Source organism: Apium graveolens, chromosome 6 (genome assembly GCF_009905375.1).
Source record: "Apium graveolens cultivar Ventura chromosome 6, ASM990537v1, whole genome shotgun sequence".
Classification (NCBI taxonomy): Eukaryota; Viridiplantae; Streptophyta; class Magnoliopsida; order Apiales; family Apiaceae; genus Apium; species Apium graveolens.
In genome coordinates this window covers 3,688,029-3,707,280 of record NC_133652.1, presented here as the reverse complement: position 1 = coordinate 3,707,280, position 19,252 = coordinate 3,688,029, and the positions used below count along the sequence as shown (strand labels likewise).

The 19,252-nt window shown below is 35.8% G+C and overlaps 1 protein-coding gene across 8 annotated transcripts; it reads left to right on the top strand.

Annotated features, from left to right (window-relative positions):
* Window positions 1-1,713: 1,713 nt before the first annotated feature.
* LOC141664408 (ABC transporter C family member 10-like) lies at window positions 1,714-17,207 on the top strand. Of its 8 annotated transcripts, none has more exons than XR_012552015.1 (12): window positions 1,715-1,879; window positions 2,482-3,931; window positions 4,081-4,401; window positions 4,497-4,583; window positions 4,725-5,309; window positions 5,397-5,561; window positions 5,641-5,935; window positions 14,004-14,557; window positions 14,994-15,106; window positions 15,195-16,293; window positions 16,602-16,818; window positions 16,991-17,201. XR_012552015.1 is itself a non-coding variant. In XM_074470349.1 (11 exons), the coding sequence occupies exons 2-11, from the start codon at window positions 2,483-2,485 to the stop codon at window positions 7,014-7,016; spliced, it is 3,588 nt and encodes a 1,195-aa protein (XP_074326450.1). In that variant the 5' UTR covers window positions 1,714-1,879; window position 2,482; the 3' UTR covers window positions 7,017-7,163. The 8 variants fall into 8 exon arrangements, 3 of the variants coding, with proteins under 3 accessions (XP_074326450.1, XP_074326452.1, XP_074326451.1); XR_012552014.1 differs by having other exon boundaries at window positions 16,574-16,818; XM_074470349.1 differs by lacking the exons at window positions 14,004-14,557; window positions 14,994-15,106; window positions 15,195-16,293; window positions 16,602-16,818; window positions 16,991-17,201 and adding exons at window positions 6,081-6,295; window positions 6,379-6,684; window positions 6,776-6,839; window positions 6,916-7,163 and having other exon boundaries at window positions 1,714-1,879.
* Window positions 17,208-19,252: the final 2,045 nt, after the last annotated feature.

The following is a 19,252-nucleotide window of genomic DNA, read 5'->3' as shown; positions in this document are numbered from 1 at the left end:
TTAACAGCTTATCGACGAGTGTTTGTCGACCCAACTTATAAGCTGAATTTACAACTTATAAGCTGATAAGTTGAAAGTTGGCAGTGACGTACTTTTTTCCAACTTATTTTCATTTTTTCACTTTTTTCTAAAGTTTTGATTTTAAAATATAAATTTTTAAATATTTTCTAATTTAAGATTCATGAACTAAGATAATTATATTTAATAATTATTTGTTTTAATTCATTTAAGTAAAAAAAATTCTGACTTATAACTAAATTTATCCAAACACTTATAGAACTTATAAGTATTTATCAACTTATCACTTATTTCGCACTTAATCATTTTAAGTCATAAGTTACTTATTTTAAGATTTCCCAAACGGGCACATAAGTTATGCACCTTGTGATCATGTGTTTCTCAAGATCCCTTCTACATGGAAAGGATTGCATCGCTTTGGGAAAAAAGATAAACTAAACCGTAGATACTTAGGCTCTCTTTGGAATTGCTGTTAAAAATTGATGTGCTGTTAAAAAAAGTGTTGTTGGAAAAATCAGATGACTGTTTGGTAATTTTTTGATATGTATATGTTTTGATGCAAAAAATTAAAAATAATAATGCTTTGGGTAAGGTTTGATGGTGAAATTATATCTGCTTCCCGTAAAAGCTGAAAAACAGTTTTTTCTAAAAGCATGGAAGACTTACTTTCTCTAACAGCAGCTTTTAAGCCAAAATCACTTTTCCAAAAAGCAGCTTTTGAATTTTACCAAATAATTTTTTAACTGTTTTTCAGTGAAAAGCTGTTGTTGCTGTCAGGAACAACAATACCAAACACACCTTCGATTCATTTTAAATATTAAGGAAGTTAGAAAAGGTGACTTATGAGTTGACACTCCTCCTGACATGAGAGTTCAGAATAACATCCACGAAGATTTAACATATCATGAAATAATAACATCCACGAAGATTTAACATATCATGAAATTTCAATTAAAGTACCGGAAAAGAAGTTTTTCACTCTTCGAAATAGAACTATTCCATGTTTAAAAGTTGTGCGGAAGAATAGATCGATTGGAAAGTTACATGGGAAGTTGAAAGTGAAATCAAGAAGAAATATCCGCAACTTCTTTTCAATTTCGAAGACAAAATTGTTTAAGGGGAGGAGAATGTAATGCCTTAGGTTAGTATAACTTTTATAAATTATGATAATTGTGAACACTACTACCATTCTGGTAATATCATAATTATTATAGTGATGTCAAAATTTGTTAGATATTAAATTAGTTTTAAATAATAAAATTGTCATTTTTAATGCTAATATTACTAAGAGCAAATATTTTAGATATCTTTATTTTATATAGTATAATTTGTTATTCTTTTATTAATATTTTTAGTAATAGTTGAGTTTCTTTTTAGGATGCTAATATCTAACAATTGTGTGTTATCGAAACCATATCTAATGCACTGCTTAACCTTAGATCATTATTTCAAGGGTCCAATTCTAAGATTTTTTTTTAACTTTCTATAAATATTTTATGGGGAAGAATTTTTCCCTTTTTCGTGAAAAAAATCCTTAAATTTAAACTCTTGAAATATAAATCCGACGCACTCCTCGAATAATATATTAGATAAAGGTTAACTGACACACAATTGCGTTGTACACCCTTCTTTTTTAAGGGACATATTAAAGGTTAAAGGGATATAAAAAGAAGAAGCATCTTGAGAGTACTAATATGGAGGTTAGTTAGGACATAGTTACATGAGTTCAGGGATTTATTCCCCAAGGTGAGAGAGAGAGCCATTGATACAGAAGACATACATAAGAGGGAAGACAAAGAACAGGAAGGAATCAGGAGTCAGATTCATCAAATTTGTTAAGGAAAGAAGGCAAGTTTGCTCTGTAAGTTGAAATTTACTCGCTTGTAAAAGCATGAGTATGATCAGTTTGCTTTTGTTGGATAATTTCCTTGATTTTCGACATTTCAAAGATCTAAAGATTTTTGTTTAGCAGCTCTTCAGTAGCTGCAGTGCAAATATTTTTCTTAACAAATATGACTCATGGCCTTAGATTTGTGAATTCTCGGGATGAGCGAGGATCGAACCCAGGAACTGGGACGATAGAAAATAAACTCTTAACCTTTTGAGCTAGCTATCCAACCGTGCTCACCATAAAAAATTCTTTTGAAAAGCGATCTTGACATATTATTTAACTTTACCGAGAGCAATTCCATTTTTGTTACGTGCTTTAATGGGTTGAGTAACCCGCTCATCTAAAATCTTAAGGTGTTAGAGAATAGCCCTTTCCAGGATCTTATATTCTAACATTCCCCCTCACTCGAGAGTCCATTTATGGGTCGAAGAGTGGATCACGGGCGCCCATCTTTTGGGACATAAATTTATCTTTCGTGTCCCTGTGAGAAATGTTGGGGGTGGGTGTTAGAGAATGAAAAATGGTCTTTTTCAGGATCTTATATTCTAACATAATGGAACTTAAATATGCAGAATGGAAAGAAGCATCAAAGAAGCCACCCTCTATACACCTTTGCAAGGTGAAGAGGCTGGAGATGGCAGTAAAATCGACGAGGATGAGGAAGTTACTCCTTTCAGTAATGCCGGAATTCTGAGTAGAATGTCCTTTTGGTGGCTGAACCCACTACTGAAGAAGGGTAAACTGAAAGTTCTTGAGGACAGTGATCTCCCGAAATTACAACATGCAGATCGTGCAGATACATGTTACTCCATGTTTATGGGGCAGCTGACGGCACAGACGAAAAAAGGAACTTCTGGATCTCCTCCAGTTCTGTCAACTATATTTATCTGGCAGCGTAAAGCTATCTTACTGTCGGGTCTTTTTGCATTGATCAAGGTACTTGCACTTGCTACTGGCCCAATGCTGCTTAAAGCTTTCATACGGGTTGCTCAAGGTAAGGAAGCATTCAAATACGAGGGATATGCACTTTCTGCAGGCTTATTTTTGGTCAAATGTTTGGAATCCCTGTCAGAAAGACAATGGAACTTCCAAACAAGACTAATTGGAGTCCAAGTAAGATCTATGCTCTCTGCAGCAATTTACCAGAAGCAACTTAGACTATCAAATGCTGCTAAAGCATTTCATTCTCCAGGCCAGATACTGAATTATGTCATAGTAGATGCTTATAGAATTGGTGAATTTCCATATTTTTTTCATCGGATATGGGCAACATGTCTTCAATTATGCCTCGCGCTTCTTGTCATTTACTATTGTGTAGGCAAAGCGGCGGTTGCATCTCTACTAGCAATGATATTGTTAGTAGTTGGAAATTCTCCAATGGCCAAATTGCAGCACAGGTACCTAACAAAACTCATGGTGGCACAAGACATAAGGCTCAAGGCCATTACAGAGGCAGTGACAAACATGAAAGTACTGAAGTTGTATGGTTGGGAGACACACTTTAGAAATGTTGTAGAAGGATTGAGGAAAGAAGAAGCAAGGTGGTTATCCGCAATTCTGACACAAAGAGGCTATTATCTAGCTCTCTTTTGGTCATACCCTATCGTAATAACAGTAGTTACTTTTTGGGCATGCTATCTGATGAGAATCCCTCTAGATACTAGCAGTGTGTTTACATTTCTTGCAACAATTCGTATTGTCCAGGAGCATCTTAGGCTTTTACCTGATGTTGCTGGAAGTTTTATTGAGGCAAAGGTTGCATTGACTCGTATTCTGAAGTTTCTCGAGGAACCTGAATTGCAAAAAAGAAGTGCAGAAGGTAATTGCAAGGAATTTGAGCAATGTATACTAATCAACGAAGCAAGTTTTTCATGGGATGTCAATTCTTTAAAGGTAACTTTGGACAAAATAGATTTGAATATAAAACCTGGCAAGAAGGTTGCAATTTGTGGAGAAGTTGGCTCAGGTAAATCAACCCTTTTAGCTGCAATTCTCGGAGAAGTTCCAAGTACCAAGGGCACGGTGAGTCTCAAATGATTTCTTTTCCTTCTATAAGAGTTCCCGCGGAATTGACTAAACAGGAAGCTTTGTAGTGTATTCACTTGCTCCAAATTTCAATAAATATCATCTCTCACCAGTTTAATTTAAATCTCTACTTCTAAATTGTCCAGGTCCAGGTGTATGGAAAAGTAGCTTATGTTTCTCAGACGGCATGGATACAAACAGGAACACTACAAGAAAATATACTCTTCGGATCATTAATGGATCAAGAGAAGTACCAAGAAGTACTGAAAAGATGTTCACTTGTACAAGACCTGAAAATTCTTCCACATGGTGATCGCACAGTAATAGGAGAAAGAGGTGTTAACCTCAGCGGTGGGCAGAAGCAGCGGGTTCAACTTGCCCGTGCACTATATCAAGATGCAGATATATACCTTCTTGATGATCCATTCAGCGCTGTAGATGCACATACTGCAACCAGTTTATTTAATGTGATCTCAGTTTTAAACTATTTCAGCTCTTGCTTCGAAAACATTTAAGTATGTTGTTTCAAAAACAGTTTACTGGATTTATGTGACATGTGCAGGAGTATGTCATGGGAGCTTTATCAGAAAAAACAGTTTTGCTCGTAACCCATCAAGTTGACTTCCTTCCTGTATTCGATATTGTTCTGGTTTGTAGTTTTACTCATTACCCGAGATAATTTTACCCTTGTTGCAGTATAGAAGAATAAGATGTTAATGTATTTCATTCATCAAATACATTCATCACTGATACATACTCAGATAATAAGAAGCAACTACTCTTTTGACAGCTAATGTCTGATGGAAAGATCCTACAAGCTGATACTTACCAGCAGTTGTTGGTCCATAGTCCAGATTTTCAGAATCTTCTGATTGTAAAAAGTGATGCTACCAATCCGGAGAGACGAAGTTATAGCTATCCACAAAGACCTGCAATTTCCAACCAAGAGATACAAGAAATTGATGTAGAAGAAGAGTTTAAGAACGGGCCATCAGACCAGTTGATGGAGAAAGAGCACAAAGAGACTGGAGACAGTGGTCTAAAACCTTACATACAATATCTAATACAAAACCGAGGATTCTTATACCTTTCATTATCACTTATAATCCATATGTTATTCATAGTTGGGCAATTAGCTCAAGGTGTTTGGTTGGCTGCTGAACTTCAAAATCCCGCAATAAGCATCCTCATACTAAACGTGATATACACTGGGATTGGGTGTGCAATGTCAGTGTGCCTACTCATTAGATCTTATGTAGTGGTTGTATTAGGTACTAAGGCATCAAAATCTATTTTTTACAGGGCAATAGTGTCAATCTTCCGAGCTCCTATGTCCTACTTTGACTCGACACCTGTTGGAAGGATACTGAGCCGGGTAAGGATCTCTAAATTAGCCAAATTTACATTTCAGTCAATGCTAATAAGGTCTTCATATGACTTACGCATCCAATACTTTCAATAGTTATCTTCTGATCTGAGTATCGTAGACCTTGAGTTGGCAATGAAATTGGCAACCTCACTTGGATCAACAATGAACACCTGTCTTAGCTTTGCAATATTGGCTGTACTCACCTGGCCTATCTTGTTTCTCATCATTCCCACAGTTTATATTACCATAGTTTTACAGGTAATTTCACAATGCTGCTAAGAAATGTGAATCATTTTATTTTTAACAGAAATCAAGATTCGTGTAACTTAACTTGCAGAAATTCTACATAGCTTCAGCCAATGAGTTGATGCGTATTGATGGCACCACAAAGTCTTCAGTAGCAAGCCAACTGGCTGAGTCCATTGCTGGTGCAGAGTCCATAAGAGCGTTTAAAGAAGAAGATAGATTTATTTCAGAAAATTTCCGTCTTATTGATGCAAACTCGATTCCACACTTCCACAGTTTTTCAGCTAATGAGTGGTTGATACAACGTCTGGAAGGATTATGTGCCATCATTGTCTCATTCTCTGCACTTGGCATGACTTTGATGCCTCTTGAAGCTTCTAAATCAGGTTAATTATCGTAATTGTTTTTGCACATATTGTTCTCATGTTAGAGCAACTTCATTGCAGGATTCTATGGTTAAACTTGTTTCACAGCAAAAGAAATGTATAATTTTAGAACTAAGTGCTTTTATCACTTAATTTCAAATGACAGGATATGTTGGGATGGCTCTAGCATACGCCCTTTCGATGAATGAATTCCTCGTATATGCTATAAATATGCACTGCATGCTATCAAATTTCATCATTTCTGTGGAGAGGTTAGAACAGTGCATGCACATTCCTAGTGAAGCCCCTGAAAAAATAGAAGAAAACCAACCTCCGCTTAACTGGCCAAGTGCTGGGAGAATAGTAATCAACAATCTAAAGGTATTGTTAGTCTCTTTTTTCGCTTTTTTCATACAAACTTGTGTTTGCAGGCACCAGTATAATGCAAACTCTTAATTAAGCAGGTCAAATACCGTCCAAATGGTCCTCTGGTTCTGCGTGGAATTAGTTGCATTTTCGAAGGAGGGCATAAAATTGGAATAGTTGGCAGGACTGGCAGCGGGAAGACAACTTTGATAAGTGCCTTATTTCGCCTCGTGGAACCTACAGTTGGAAAGATTATAATAGATGACATAGATATCTCCAAAATTGGGCTGCATGACCTCAGATCCCAGCTTAGCATCATTCCACAAGATCCGACACTTTTCAATGGTTCTGTAAGATACAACATAGACCCTCTATTCGAGCATACTGATACTGAAATTTGGCAGGTAATAATACTCCAGTTGCTCCTTCAAAATTCCAATCTTTTAAAGAAACTAACCTGATCATATATCTTTTTTTTCAATATACTTGCTCTAGGTTCTCGAGAAGTGTCACCTTCGAGAGGCCGTTCAAGAGAAAGAAGAAGGGTTGAACTCCTTAGGTAAGCAAACAATTGCACAGTCAAAGAAAGTCTCAATCTCTATAAAAAGTTAGCTAACTTTGAAGATGAAAAGCAGTTGTTCAGGACGGTTCAAACTGGAGCATGGGACAGCGCCAGTTAATTTGCTTGGGACGGGCATTATTAAAGAGGAGGAAGATATTAGTGTTAGAAAATTAGGATTTTAGAGCTTAATTTAATTATGTTCTTGATGTTAATCCTAAAATCTAATGATTGGAAATTGTTCAATGATATTTGAACTTAAATTTTCATGTATGGTTTTAAGAATTTTCTTAATGAAATCCATATGAAATGAGAGTTGAAAGTAGCTTGGAAAAGCTTGGAAAAATTTGAGAATGTTTGTCCCACATTGAAATAAATAAAGGAGGGTGTGTGCTTTATATGGTATTACCCACATGAGTAGTATACAACTACTAAGGTGTGTGATGGTCCATTGTGTTGTTGTGTGCTTCACGCGCACACACACGCGCGCCCCGCCACGCACCGGACCGCACCGGGTCGGGTCGAAGGGCGATTTGGGCGAATGTCTCGGCGTCTCGCGTACGCGAGGCGACCTGGGCGAGGATTTTATTTATTTGAGAATTATTTAATTCGAATTTATTTATCGGTGATTGGATTATTGGGCTGGGTACTAAAATAGGCTAAGTCCTGCAAATAATCTGATCTGTAACAAGTTCTGAAATCAGAATCAGAACTTAAGAACTGATGAATAAAATCAGAACTTAACAAGTTCTGATATCAGAATCAGAACTTAAGTACTGATGAATCTAATCAGAACTTAAAAAAAACTGTTACAAATAATTTAAATTCAAAAGCTGTTCAGTTTTGATTTTTTCATTTATGAATTCAAAATCTGATCAGTTTTGATTTTTTCATTAATGGAGCAGTTTAATTCAGACATTAAGTGTGTGGACAGTTTCATTTTTCCTCTCCTATAAATAGAGGCTAAACTGAATGAATATAGAGATAACATACACTACATTCTCATCTCTTCTCTTCAACCTCTCTGCATTTCTCTCCCATAAGTCCTGAAGTGCTGATATTTTCCGGCGACTGAGGTGCTGGTCGAAGTGGAGGTTTTGTTGCTGCTGTTAACATAAACTCCGAGCTGTTTTATCCTGGTGGAGATATTGCACACATCCCAAACGCAGCAGGTAGGGGGCAATAATCTCTTCAAGAGCAGCCAGGACTTCGAGCAAGGCCTGGTGACTCAGCTGTGATCATTTTCTTGGCATTTTGTATCTGCAAACCTTTGTTTCAGTCACGGTTGAAAGCTATGGTTTCGGGTACATCTTACTTTCTCTCTTCGTTATTTCAGTTACTGATTTTGTTTACCTGCATGTTTTGTTTTGTTAACTGTGGTCTTGGCCTAAACTTGTTAAATTCTTTATACACTTGCCTCTATGTTGCTATACTTGTTAGTGAGATATCCAACATTCTTGAAGAGATTATTAGTTATTTAGAATTTAACATTATGGTTAACGAAAGTGAGGTTATCGTTGGTGGTGGTAGCAGTTCGGGTGCAACTGCTGGAGCCATTGATTGGACCACCTATAGTTTCCCACAAGCTGTTGAACTAACCGGTTTACCGGAGAAATTCAACGGTGGCATTGGCTTTTCTCGCTGGCAGAAAAGGATGAAGTTGTGGTTGACTATAAAGGGTCTGTGGCCGGTTGTGGAATATGAGAAACCAGTAGTGGATCAAGAGAAGGCTGAAACAGTTAAGGCTTTTGCGAAGTGGGCTGAGAAGGATGGAGTGGCTAGAGCGGCCATTCTGGCGGCACTAACAAACACTTTGTTTGATGTCTATTCTTCTGATGCCTACTCTGCAAAACTCTTATGGGAGAAGCTGGACCAGACACATAATACTGACTCACAAGGTCTAGAAAAGTATTCTGTGGCAAGGTTCCTCGAGTTCAAGCTGGTGGACAATAAATCCATGACTGAGCAGGTGCATGAGTTCGAGATGATAGTGCATGCTTTGAAGGAGTCTGGAATGAATCTCCCGGAGAAGTTCAAGGTGATGAGTGTGATTGAAAAGCTCCCGAAGTCTTGGGAAGAGTTCTCTCTCTCCCTGAAAAGACAGAAAGGAGAGATCACCTGGACCAACCTTATGCTGGACATCTCGGTGCAAGAACAACACAAGTCCAAACAGGGACATGTGATGCCAACTGAACACGGTACCTCGAAGGTAAACATAGCAACTGTAGGACAAAAGAGGAAGGCTTTTGCTAAGAAAGCTAATAGTAATAAACCTAAGAGTGACAAGGACAAGGCCAAGAAACCCAAGGCAAACAAACCATGCTGGTCTTGTGGGCAGGTTGGGCACTGGAGTAAGGACTGCCCTACGAAGAAATCGAAGAAAACCGAGGTAGCACAAGCAAATGTTGTGCTTGGAACCGCAAGTGGGCCTGTAGTGAACATGGTTGTTGGTGAGGCTACGGCTTCTGAAACCAACGTTGACCGGTATGTATCCTACAACCCTGTGATATTTTCTACCTATCTGTCAAATGAATGGTTGATAGATACTGGAGCTAATGTACATATTTGTGCTGATATTAGTTTATTTGTATCTTATCAACAGAGTCATAGCTTGACTGTGAAGATGGGGAATGCTAGTGCTGCTCAAGTACATGGAGTTGGAAACGTGGATCTGAAGTTCCCTTCAGGACGTATTCTATCTCTGACGAGAGTGCATCATGTTCCCGACATGCGTAGAAATATAATAAGTGGAAGCTGTTTAGTTTCTAGTGGTTTTGAAATTTCGTTCAAGTGTAATAAAGTAGTTCTTATTCACACTGGTACATTCTTTGGCAAGGGTTACTTGTCAAATGGTTTATTTGTTATTAATGCGGATCCCGTTTTGGGAAGTTTGAATAATAATGTTATTCCTACTGTTAATTGTATTGAATCCTCAAATATATGGCATGCTAGACTAGGTCATTTGAACTTTGGTGCTCTTAAGAACATGATGAACTTAGAGTTGATTCCAAAATATACCATAGAAAAGAATTCTAAATGTCAAGTATGTGTGTCTGCTAAACAGATAAGGAAACCTTTTCATAACGTTGTTAGGGATTCAGACTTGTTAGATTTAGTACACACTGATATTTGTGAATTTGGTGGTGTGTTGACCAAGGACCAGTTTAGATACTTCATTACTTTTATAGATGATAGTAGTAGATACTGTTATGTTTATTTACTTAGACATAAGGATGAAGCACTTACTAAATTCATTATATATAAAACTGAAGTTGAAAAACAAACTAGTAAGCTACTTAAAAGATTGAGATCTGATAGAGGTGGTGAGTATACGAGTAATGCTTTTAATGAATTTTGTGCAAACAATGGTATAGTTCATGAAGTTACTCCACCATACACACCTGAGTCTAATGGGGTTGCTGAGCGAAAGAACAGAACATTTAAAGATATGATTAATAGTATGCTTATTAACTCTGGGTTGCCTAAATACATGTGGGGAGAGGCTCTAAATACGGCTTGCCATATTTTGAATAGAGTCCCTCTGAAACACATGGATAAAACACCCTTGGAGTTATGGAAAGGCAGGATGACTAGTCTTAAGTATCTTCGTGTGTGGGGGTGCCTTGCTAAGGTGCTTGTTCCTGAACACAAGAGAAAGAAACTAGGTCCAAAGACTGTTGACTGTATCTTTCTGGGCTATCTTGAAACCACTACAGCTATGAGATTTTTAGTGTTAAAATCTGACATAGATGGTATAGTGGCAAACACGATAGTTGAATTTCGAGATGCGACATTCTTTGAGGATGTCTACCCTATGAAGACTGGAATACCTGAAACGACTTCTGAGGAAGATCCTACTCACACATCAAGTTCTATTCCTGATCATGTGGAAAAGATGACAAATGTGGGGGCGGAACCTAGTAGTAGCTCTATTCCTAAAGAATTAGAGGAACCAAGGAGGAGTAAGCGTGCAAAGGTAGTCAAGGATTTTGGAGGTGATTTCATCACTTACAATATCGAGGATGAACCTTTAACTTTCCGGCAAGCTATGGATTCTTCTGAGTCAAGGCACTGGAAGGGCGCTGTCAAGAGTGAAATTGACTCTATTGTTTCTAATGGAACATGGGAGTTGGTTGATCTCCCTCCTGGGTGTTCTACTATTGGGTGCAAATGGGTCTTTAAAAGGAAGTTGAACCATGACGGCTCAATAGATAAGTACAAAGCTAGACTGGTAGCTAAGGGTTTTAAGCAAAAGGAAGGAATTGATTATTTTGATACATACTCTCCGGTTGCAAGAATGGTAACAATCCGAATGCTTATAGCATTGGCTTCAGTCCATGGTCTTATCATCCATCAGATGGATGTAAAGACGGCTTTTCTTCATGGTGAACTTGAAGAAGAGATTTATATGGATCAGCCTGATGGATTTGTTGCAACAGGCAATGAAAGGAAAGTATGTAAGTTGATCAAGTCCATCTATGGCTTGAAACAAGCTCCCAGAGATTGGCATAAAAAGTTTGATGAAACTATATTGCCTTTCAGTTATAAAATTAATGAAAGTGATAAGTGTGTCTACACTAAAGTTAAAGGTAATGAGTGTGTTATTTTGTGCCTATATGTGGATGACATTTTACTGTTTGGAACCAATATTGAGATATCCAACAATTAGTTCTTGATGAAGCAACTGCATCAATAGACAATGCAACAGACACTATAATCCAGAAAACCGTAAGAACAGAATTCGCAACCTGCACCGTAATAACAGTGGCTCACAGAATACCAACTGTGATCGACTGCACAATGGTACTTTCCATGAAAAATGGTGAGTATCTTGCATTCTTTTGAAGTAAATAATAACAATGGTGCATGTAATAATGTTTTTTGGAAATGCAGGAGAGATGGTGGAGTATGATGAGCCTAATAGACTGTTGAATCAGGAGGGTTCACTGTTTAGGAAGCTAGTTGAGGAGTACTGGTCTTATTCTGGTGGCCACAACCAACATTAAACTTGACCTAATTCATTTCTCCACGTCAAAAATACATTGTCTCTGTTATTAGGAATCTATTTGTTTATCGAATTCAACATTGTTTGTTTGTCGAATATTCATTTATCGAGGTTCTACGGGAGTAACCGGAGTACCACAGTTGCTGCATAGTAAGTCATTGCTACAATATTGGTCATGTTTTGTTGGAATCATTATCTCGAACAATCAAACCCGTGCACTCTCATATTTTGTTTAATCAACCTTTGAGTTATCCCGTTGCATACATTTTTATAATTATATTTTAAATTTTAAATTAAATTATCATATCTATACGAATTTCATATGATTCCGTTAAAACAACCCAAAAAATTGATTTTAAAAAATAAATGAATTTATTTATGATAACATGTAATAGGAAATAATCCCATCAAAATAATCTAAAAAATTAGAGAAATTGGTAATGATAATGACAAGAGATAATAATTTAAAAATTACTGAAATTGGTAATGATAATGTTAATGATCCAAATTAATGAAAGATTGAAAGTCTTATTGACAACTTAATTAGTCAACTTAACTAGAAAAAATGACAAAAATAGCTGATTTTTGAAAAAAAATTAACAAAAATAGCAATTCTGAAAAAAGTGGTCAATTTTGGCCGATTGAATACTCCACTGTCAGTTGGGTATCCCAATTTGTATAAGATACTACACTGGTAGTTGGGTATTTCATATATGGGATACTCCACTGCCAGTTGGGTATCTTGTATAAAGTGTATACTCCACTGACAGTTGGGTATCCCATCGGCTAAAGTTGGCCAACTTTTCAGAAATAGGTTATTTTTGTCAATTTTATGTAAAAATAGGCTAAATTTGTCCTTCACCCACTTAACTATATCATGCCTCTAAGGCCTATTTTTAGGCCCAAGAGTCGGGCCGAATTGGATTTTTATTCAAATTTTTCTATTTTATAGATTATTAAACTAGTTTATGTTCCGTGTCTTAACATATGATGAGATAATCTCAAATAAATATTTTTCTGGTTACGGACTTTTTGGACTTTTTTAACACCTATGCCATTGGACCTTGATCGAAACTTAAAAAATCTTGCATTTACGCTTCAATATCAATCGGACCCGAACCGAATCCGAATTTAAAGGAGAACTTGGAGGCCCAAGTTAAAAAAAATTCGGATCAAAAGGGTTTTGTGACTATTCTATATTATATTCGGTTCGACTTAAAACCCTTGCTGGCAGAGAAAAAGAAAGGGCTATGGGTAACTTATTTTCTTGTTATGATTTCGTGTTTAGTTATATGAATGTATTGGATTTGTAGCTGTATAGTATTTTATGAATGCATGATCAAAGCTAGCTGTTGTTTATACGAATTTGTTACTTGTTTATGTCAGAACACAACAAATATTCATCGGAAACAGTTGAATTTTTGCGACATGCTAGTACTGATTTTGCAAAGGTGAAGCTCAAATATGGTCTTTTTAGACGGAATTTACGGTTTAAATTATGAATTAAGTTTACGGATTTTGATGGATAATTGAATTATGTGTAGGAACAAGAAGAACCGGTAATTCAAACAGATAAAATCCCTAGACTTATAGAAAGAAAGGTTAAATATCAAAGTAGTCACTGAAGTGAAAACCATATATCACTTCCTTCACTAATCTTAACGAGGTATCATTTTGATCACTAAAGTCACATAAATATCAAATAGATAACTCTAAAAATGCGATTATAAGGTAAATATTATCATCTGTTATGTTCTACACATTTTTCTTCAACGCGGTTATAACCAAATGAAAAGTTGTAAACTCTAATATTTTAGATAATATATCTAGATTTTAAAGAAATTATTTACTATTTATTTTAAATTTTATAGTTATTTTATCTTACTTAATTAAAAATAAATAGTAAATAAAAGTTTTAAAATCTAGATATATTATCTAAAATATTAGAGTTCATAACTTTTCATTTGATTATAGTAACGTTAAAGAAAAATGTGTAGAACTTAACAAAAGATAATATTTATTTTTTCGTCACATTTTTGGAGTTATCTATTTGATAATTATATGATTTTAGTGATCAAAATGATACCCCGTTAAGATCAGTGAAGGTTTTGATATATCACTTTCACTTCAGTGACCAATTTGATATTTAATCCATGTAGAAAAACCCGAAAATATCGTCACTGCTGGCGATGAATCTCCCTTTGACTATAGTAAGGCACCAAAACCCTTTCCGGTTAAACTATATCCCTGTAAGGTATATTTCACGGACGACTCCTCCACTGACTCCTCTAACGCTTCAGACTCAGAGTCTGAAGCTATTGCGGGAGAAGAATCAGAAATTCAAACTGAGAAATTTAAGCTTCCTGAAATTGAGACTGAAACCGCTGACCAGCCCTTTGATTACAGCAACACACCAAAGCCATTCCCAGTCAAAACTTATCCCACGAAGGTGTATTTCTCCGATGACTCCTCCACTGACTCGTCTTACTTCTCCTACTCCGACTCTGACGAAACCATTATGGAAGAAGAATCCAAAATCAACAAAGAGAATTCCTCTGAAGACGGGGAGAAACAACTTGAATGCCCTCCCAATGTTGCCCCTGCTGAACGCATAGAGTTGGACTTTAACCCCGAAGCTGAAACTCAAGCTATACAGTTGGCCAAGTTTTCAACAAGCGAGCTCATGTCTGGAGTTCCCACTTCTTCTGTTTTGGTACAGGAAGACCCTCTTTTTTTCTTAGTCCTCTTTGTTTTTGTTGATGGTTTGCTCATGGGCACATGCCAAGCACTAAAACTTATAAAGTTTGAAATGTTTTGATTGTTGTATTTTTGTAAATGCAGGGGTCCACCATTACTAAGAAGTATTGGCCAATCAAAACAAGTTAAATTTATAGAAGTTTGTGCTTAGTGTGAGCCCATGGACACACAGCAGAAAAACCGTTTGTTTATTTAGATTGAAATTTGGTGTCTTTGAAAGTAGAAAGATAGTTTGAAGAATAAACGTAATGGTCGTTGAGGCCGAGTCCTAAACACTTTTTACTTGGTCGATTTTGTACCTATAACTGCATTGCCATTTTATTGTTTATAAATTTATAATATATTGTTCCCTAATTTTTTTTATTTAGTTAAGGACAAATTATTGATTATAGGTTAAACATGGAAAGAAACGTCCGACAGAGGCAGAGGTGGGTGATAAGGATTCAAAGCGAGCAAAGTAAATGGCGTAGCCGAAGTCCACCAATGACAAGAAAGAACAAAATTGGTAACTTGGCTGTTCTACAGTTGTGGTACTACTATGCATCTGGTGTCATTTGTACTCATTTTTGATACATGAATTTGTTAATCTGCAGATGGAATTTCAAGGTATTTGGGAATTTTGAAAGAAATATAAAAGAGAGCACTGAAGTTTGGTTCTTTTTGCTCATCGGTCAACTACTCAACAATGATAGACTACTGCACCTATAAACTTATGTGCTTTGCTATTATGTGTTATAAAGTTAATTTAGAAACTCTTATCACTTATGTTGTTGAACCTATCATTTGCTTTTGTCTTTGTTTACACTTGTTTTTGGCTAGTGTAACTCTTATTTATCGATTTGAAACATTCTGCCTACTTCTGATTATTACTGTATAAAAAATTTGCGGAGTATCATACTCAAGGAATGTCTTCCTCGTGCTTTCTGTTCCATTACATTTTACAGTACATGGAACTTTCTAGGTCCTGAAAAAGTACAAGACTATTTTCCACTTAACTGGCCAAGTGTTTAGAGAGTAAAGTTTAAATATTTAACAGTCTTGTTTGTCTCTTTTATGTTTTTATTGTGTGATATTTTATTAATAGGTTTCATTCTAATTCTTATTTCCGGGACAAATATTAATAGTACTTCCATTCAATTTCTTAATAGTTATTGTGTAGCTATAGAGTTACTTTGTGTCTCTTTACGTCTTTCTTGTTTATTTATTTATTTTTTACGATTAATTTGAGTGAAGAGAAAGTTGAGGAAGGGATAGTCTGTTAATGGGGGAGGTAAGACTTCCGGTAACAAATAAAAGAAAGAAGCCATTGAAAGATGGTGAAGGAGACTGGTACCAGAATCGGGTGAAATGGGTAGCTTTAAATACAATTAAGGTTCAAAGACATAGTTGCGCAGGGGTAGAGAGTTTTGTATGCGTTTTTGGGTAAAGGGCTGCAAATCCAGGCCTTAAGTCGGAACATTAAATTATGGATGAAACGGCGTTTCTAATCTACTTTTTTTGGAAGCATATACTTTGACTGAATTATGTGCAATTACACTTGGCTGTTGGACTTCTTCATTACCATTTTGTACTTTGCAACACTTTTACTAATCTTTTTTACAAATGTTTGTCAATACATATTTCCGATTTTTAAAAGCAGGTAGAATAGAATACAGAAGTTTGGTCCTTTCTGCCCATTTTCTGCAAAAGAATGTAAGCTACTGCGTTACTTCTATATTTGAGTTCTGTGATGATTAATGTGTTTGTGCAATCATTTTCTTGAGTTCTGTGAAGTCAGATGACTTGTGTAGTTGAATTTCTCCTTTCTGTCTTTGCACTAATCTTGTGGCTGCTTTAATTTCTTATATGTTTCTGAAATTTCAACTTCTTGTTTATCTTATTTCTCATCTTTCCCACAGTTATATTATGATAGTTTTACAGGTAATTTCATTATGCTCCTAAGAAATGTGAACAATATTTTTACTTTTAACAGAAATCAAGATTGGTGTAATAACTTGCAGAAATTCTACTTAGCTTCAGCTAATGAGTTGAAGCGTATTGATGGCACCGCAAAGTCTTCAGTTGCAAGCCAACTTACTGAATCCATTGCTGGTGCAGAGTCGATAAGAGCGTTAAGAGAAGAAGATAAATTTATTTCATAAAATTTCCGTCTTACTGATGCAAACTAAATTCCATACTTCCACGGTATTTCAGCTAATGAGTGGTTGAATTCCTTGGGTAAGAAAACATTTAAACAGTCAAAAGAAAGTCTCAATCTCTATAAAAATATATTGGTCATGTTTTGTTGGGATTATTATCCCGAACAATTGAATTTGTGTACTCTCTCATCTTGCGTTGCATCTCAACATTATAATTGTGTATGCTCTAAATAAGCACATTATTTGAATAGATAATGTGGTGGATTGAAGATGAGGATCCAGAAAGATAATGGAACTTATTTCGTAATCTGCTGGTCAGGTTCACTTTGCATTTTGATGATCAGGACTCACTTCTCATCACATGTAAAATGTGAAAATGTAAGTACTTATATTTTCTGAATATATATTCAAGCACAGAGCTATAAGAACTTGAGCTCTCATCATATAAGCAAATATATATGAGCATAATTTGATGAACCAAAGATAACAAAGCTGAAAGCTCCCTCCTAGAATGTCAAAATACAATTGAGTAAAATTAAAGCCTCTCCTCAGAGCACTTAAAAAATTCATTTCTTAGGATGGAGAAATTGGCTTTTTCATCTATGACAGTGATAACTCTAAGCATCTCAACATAGGCCATCTTCCCCTGTACCCCAAGCTTATTTACAAGGTTTTTCTTCTCATTTTTAAGTCAAGCTTATTTACAATTTAGAAATTACTTTGTCCTTGCCATGTGGGCATGCAGCATAAAACTTCCGTCCCTCGTGCAATGAAAGCCAGGCTCACCAAGCATTTTCAAATATAATGAGGGCTTCTCCTCTCTCGTTAACTTTATGTTATCTTTGGTTCATCAAATTATGCTCATATATATTTGCTTATATGATGAGAGCTCAAGTTCTTATAACTCTGTGCTTGAATATATATTCAGAAAATCTAAGTACTTACATTTCCACATTTTACATGTGATGAGAAGTGATTCCTGATCATCAAAATGCAAAGTGAACCTGACCAGCAGATTACGAAATAAGTTCCATTATTTTTCTGGATCTTCATCTTCAATCCACCACATAATCTATTCAAACAATGTGCTTATTTACAACATACACAATTTTAATATTGAGAAGCAGCGAAAGATGAGAGAGTACACAAATTCAATTGTTCGGGATAATAATCCCAACGAAACATGACCAATATATTTTTATCGAGATTGAGACTTTCTTTTGACTGTTTAAATGTTTTCTTACCCAAGGAATTCAACCACTCATTAGCTGAAATACCGTGGAAGTATGGAATTGAGTTTGCATCAGTAAGACGGAAATTTTCTGAAATAAATCTATCTTCTTCTCTTAACGCTCTTATGGACTCTGCACCAACAATGGATTCAGTAAGTTGGCTTGCAACTGAAGACTTTGCGGTGCCATCAATATGCTTCAACTCATTAGCTGAAGCTAAGTAGAATTTCTGCAAGTTAGTACACCAATCTTGAAATCTGTTAAAAGTAAAAATATAGTTCATATTTCTTAGGAGCATAGTGAAATTACATGTAAAAATATGGTAATTTAAACTGTGGGAATGATGAGAAATAAGATAAACAAGAAGTTGAAATTTCAGAAACATATAAGAAATTAAAGCATCCACAAGATTAGTGCAAAGACAGAAAGGAGAAATTCATCTACACAAGTCATCTGACTTTTAAATTAACTTCAAGAAAATGATTCCACAAACACATTAATCTTCACAAGTCATCTGACCTCTATGCCGTCAACAAGCTCAAGACAGAGGTTTTGATGAAATTGAATGAAAGGTTCCGCATGTTCAGTTGGGTTAATGAAGCTGAGTGATGAAAATAAACCCTAAATAACAAATATTATCATCAATAAAAAGTGAGCAATGCCATTTTTATTATTATCGATGGCTCTATAGTATGATAATTAACTATCACTTTTATATCCCAGAGTATGATGCATTTTCTCTAAACCAGATAAGTAGTTCCGAAAAGACAGCTAAAAAGGACGAGGTTTTATTTCAATAACGATTTGCAGGCCTTCGCCCAAAAACACATACAAAACTCTCTACCCCTGCAACTATGTCTTTGAACCTTAATTGTATTTAGTATTTACAGCTACCCACTTCACCCAGTTCTGTTAACAGTCTCATTCACCATCTTTCAATGGCTTCTTTCTTTTAATTGTTACCGGAAGTCTTACCCCCTCCCTAGTTAACAGATTATCCACTCCTCAACTTTCTCTTTTCTCTCAAATTAATCAAAGAAAAGGAATAAAAAACAAGAAAGATGTAAAGAGACACAAAGTAACCCTAAAGCTACACAATAACTATTAAAAATTGAAAATCCGGTCAATATTTTGAAAATGAGTGTATATATTAGCCACTACTAACAAAGAGAATTGTCCCGGAAATAAGAATTAGAATGTAATCTATTAACAAAATATCACATAATAAAAACAGGGGGATGGTCTACAACAACAGTTTGTAGTAGACTGTATGGTAACAAA

Coding starts and splice junctions, on each gene's coding strand:
- LOC141664408 (XM_074470350.1), top strand. CDS start 2,483: ATGGAAAGAAGCATCAAAGAAGCCACCCTCTATACACCTTTGCAAGGT. Junction 3,932..4,080: donor TTCCAAGTACCAAGGGCACG/GTGAGTCTCAAA, acceptor TAAATTGTCCAG/GTCCAGGTGTATGGAAAAGT. Junction 4,584..4,724: donor CTGTATTCGATATTGTTCTG/GTTTGTAGTTTT, acceptor CTCTTTTGACAG/CTAATGTCTGATGGAAAGAT.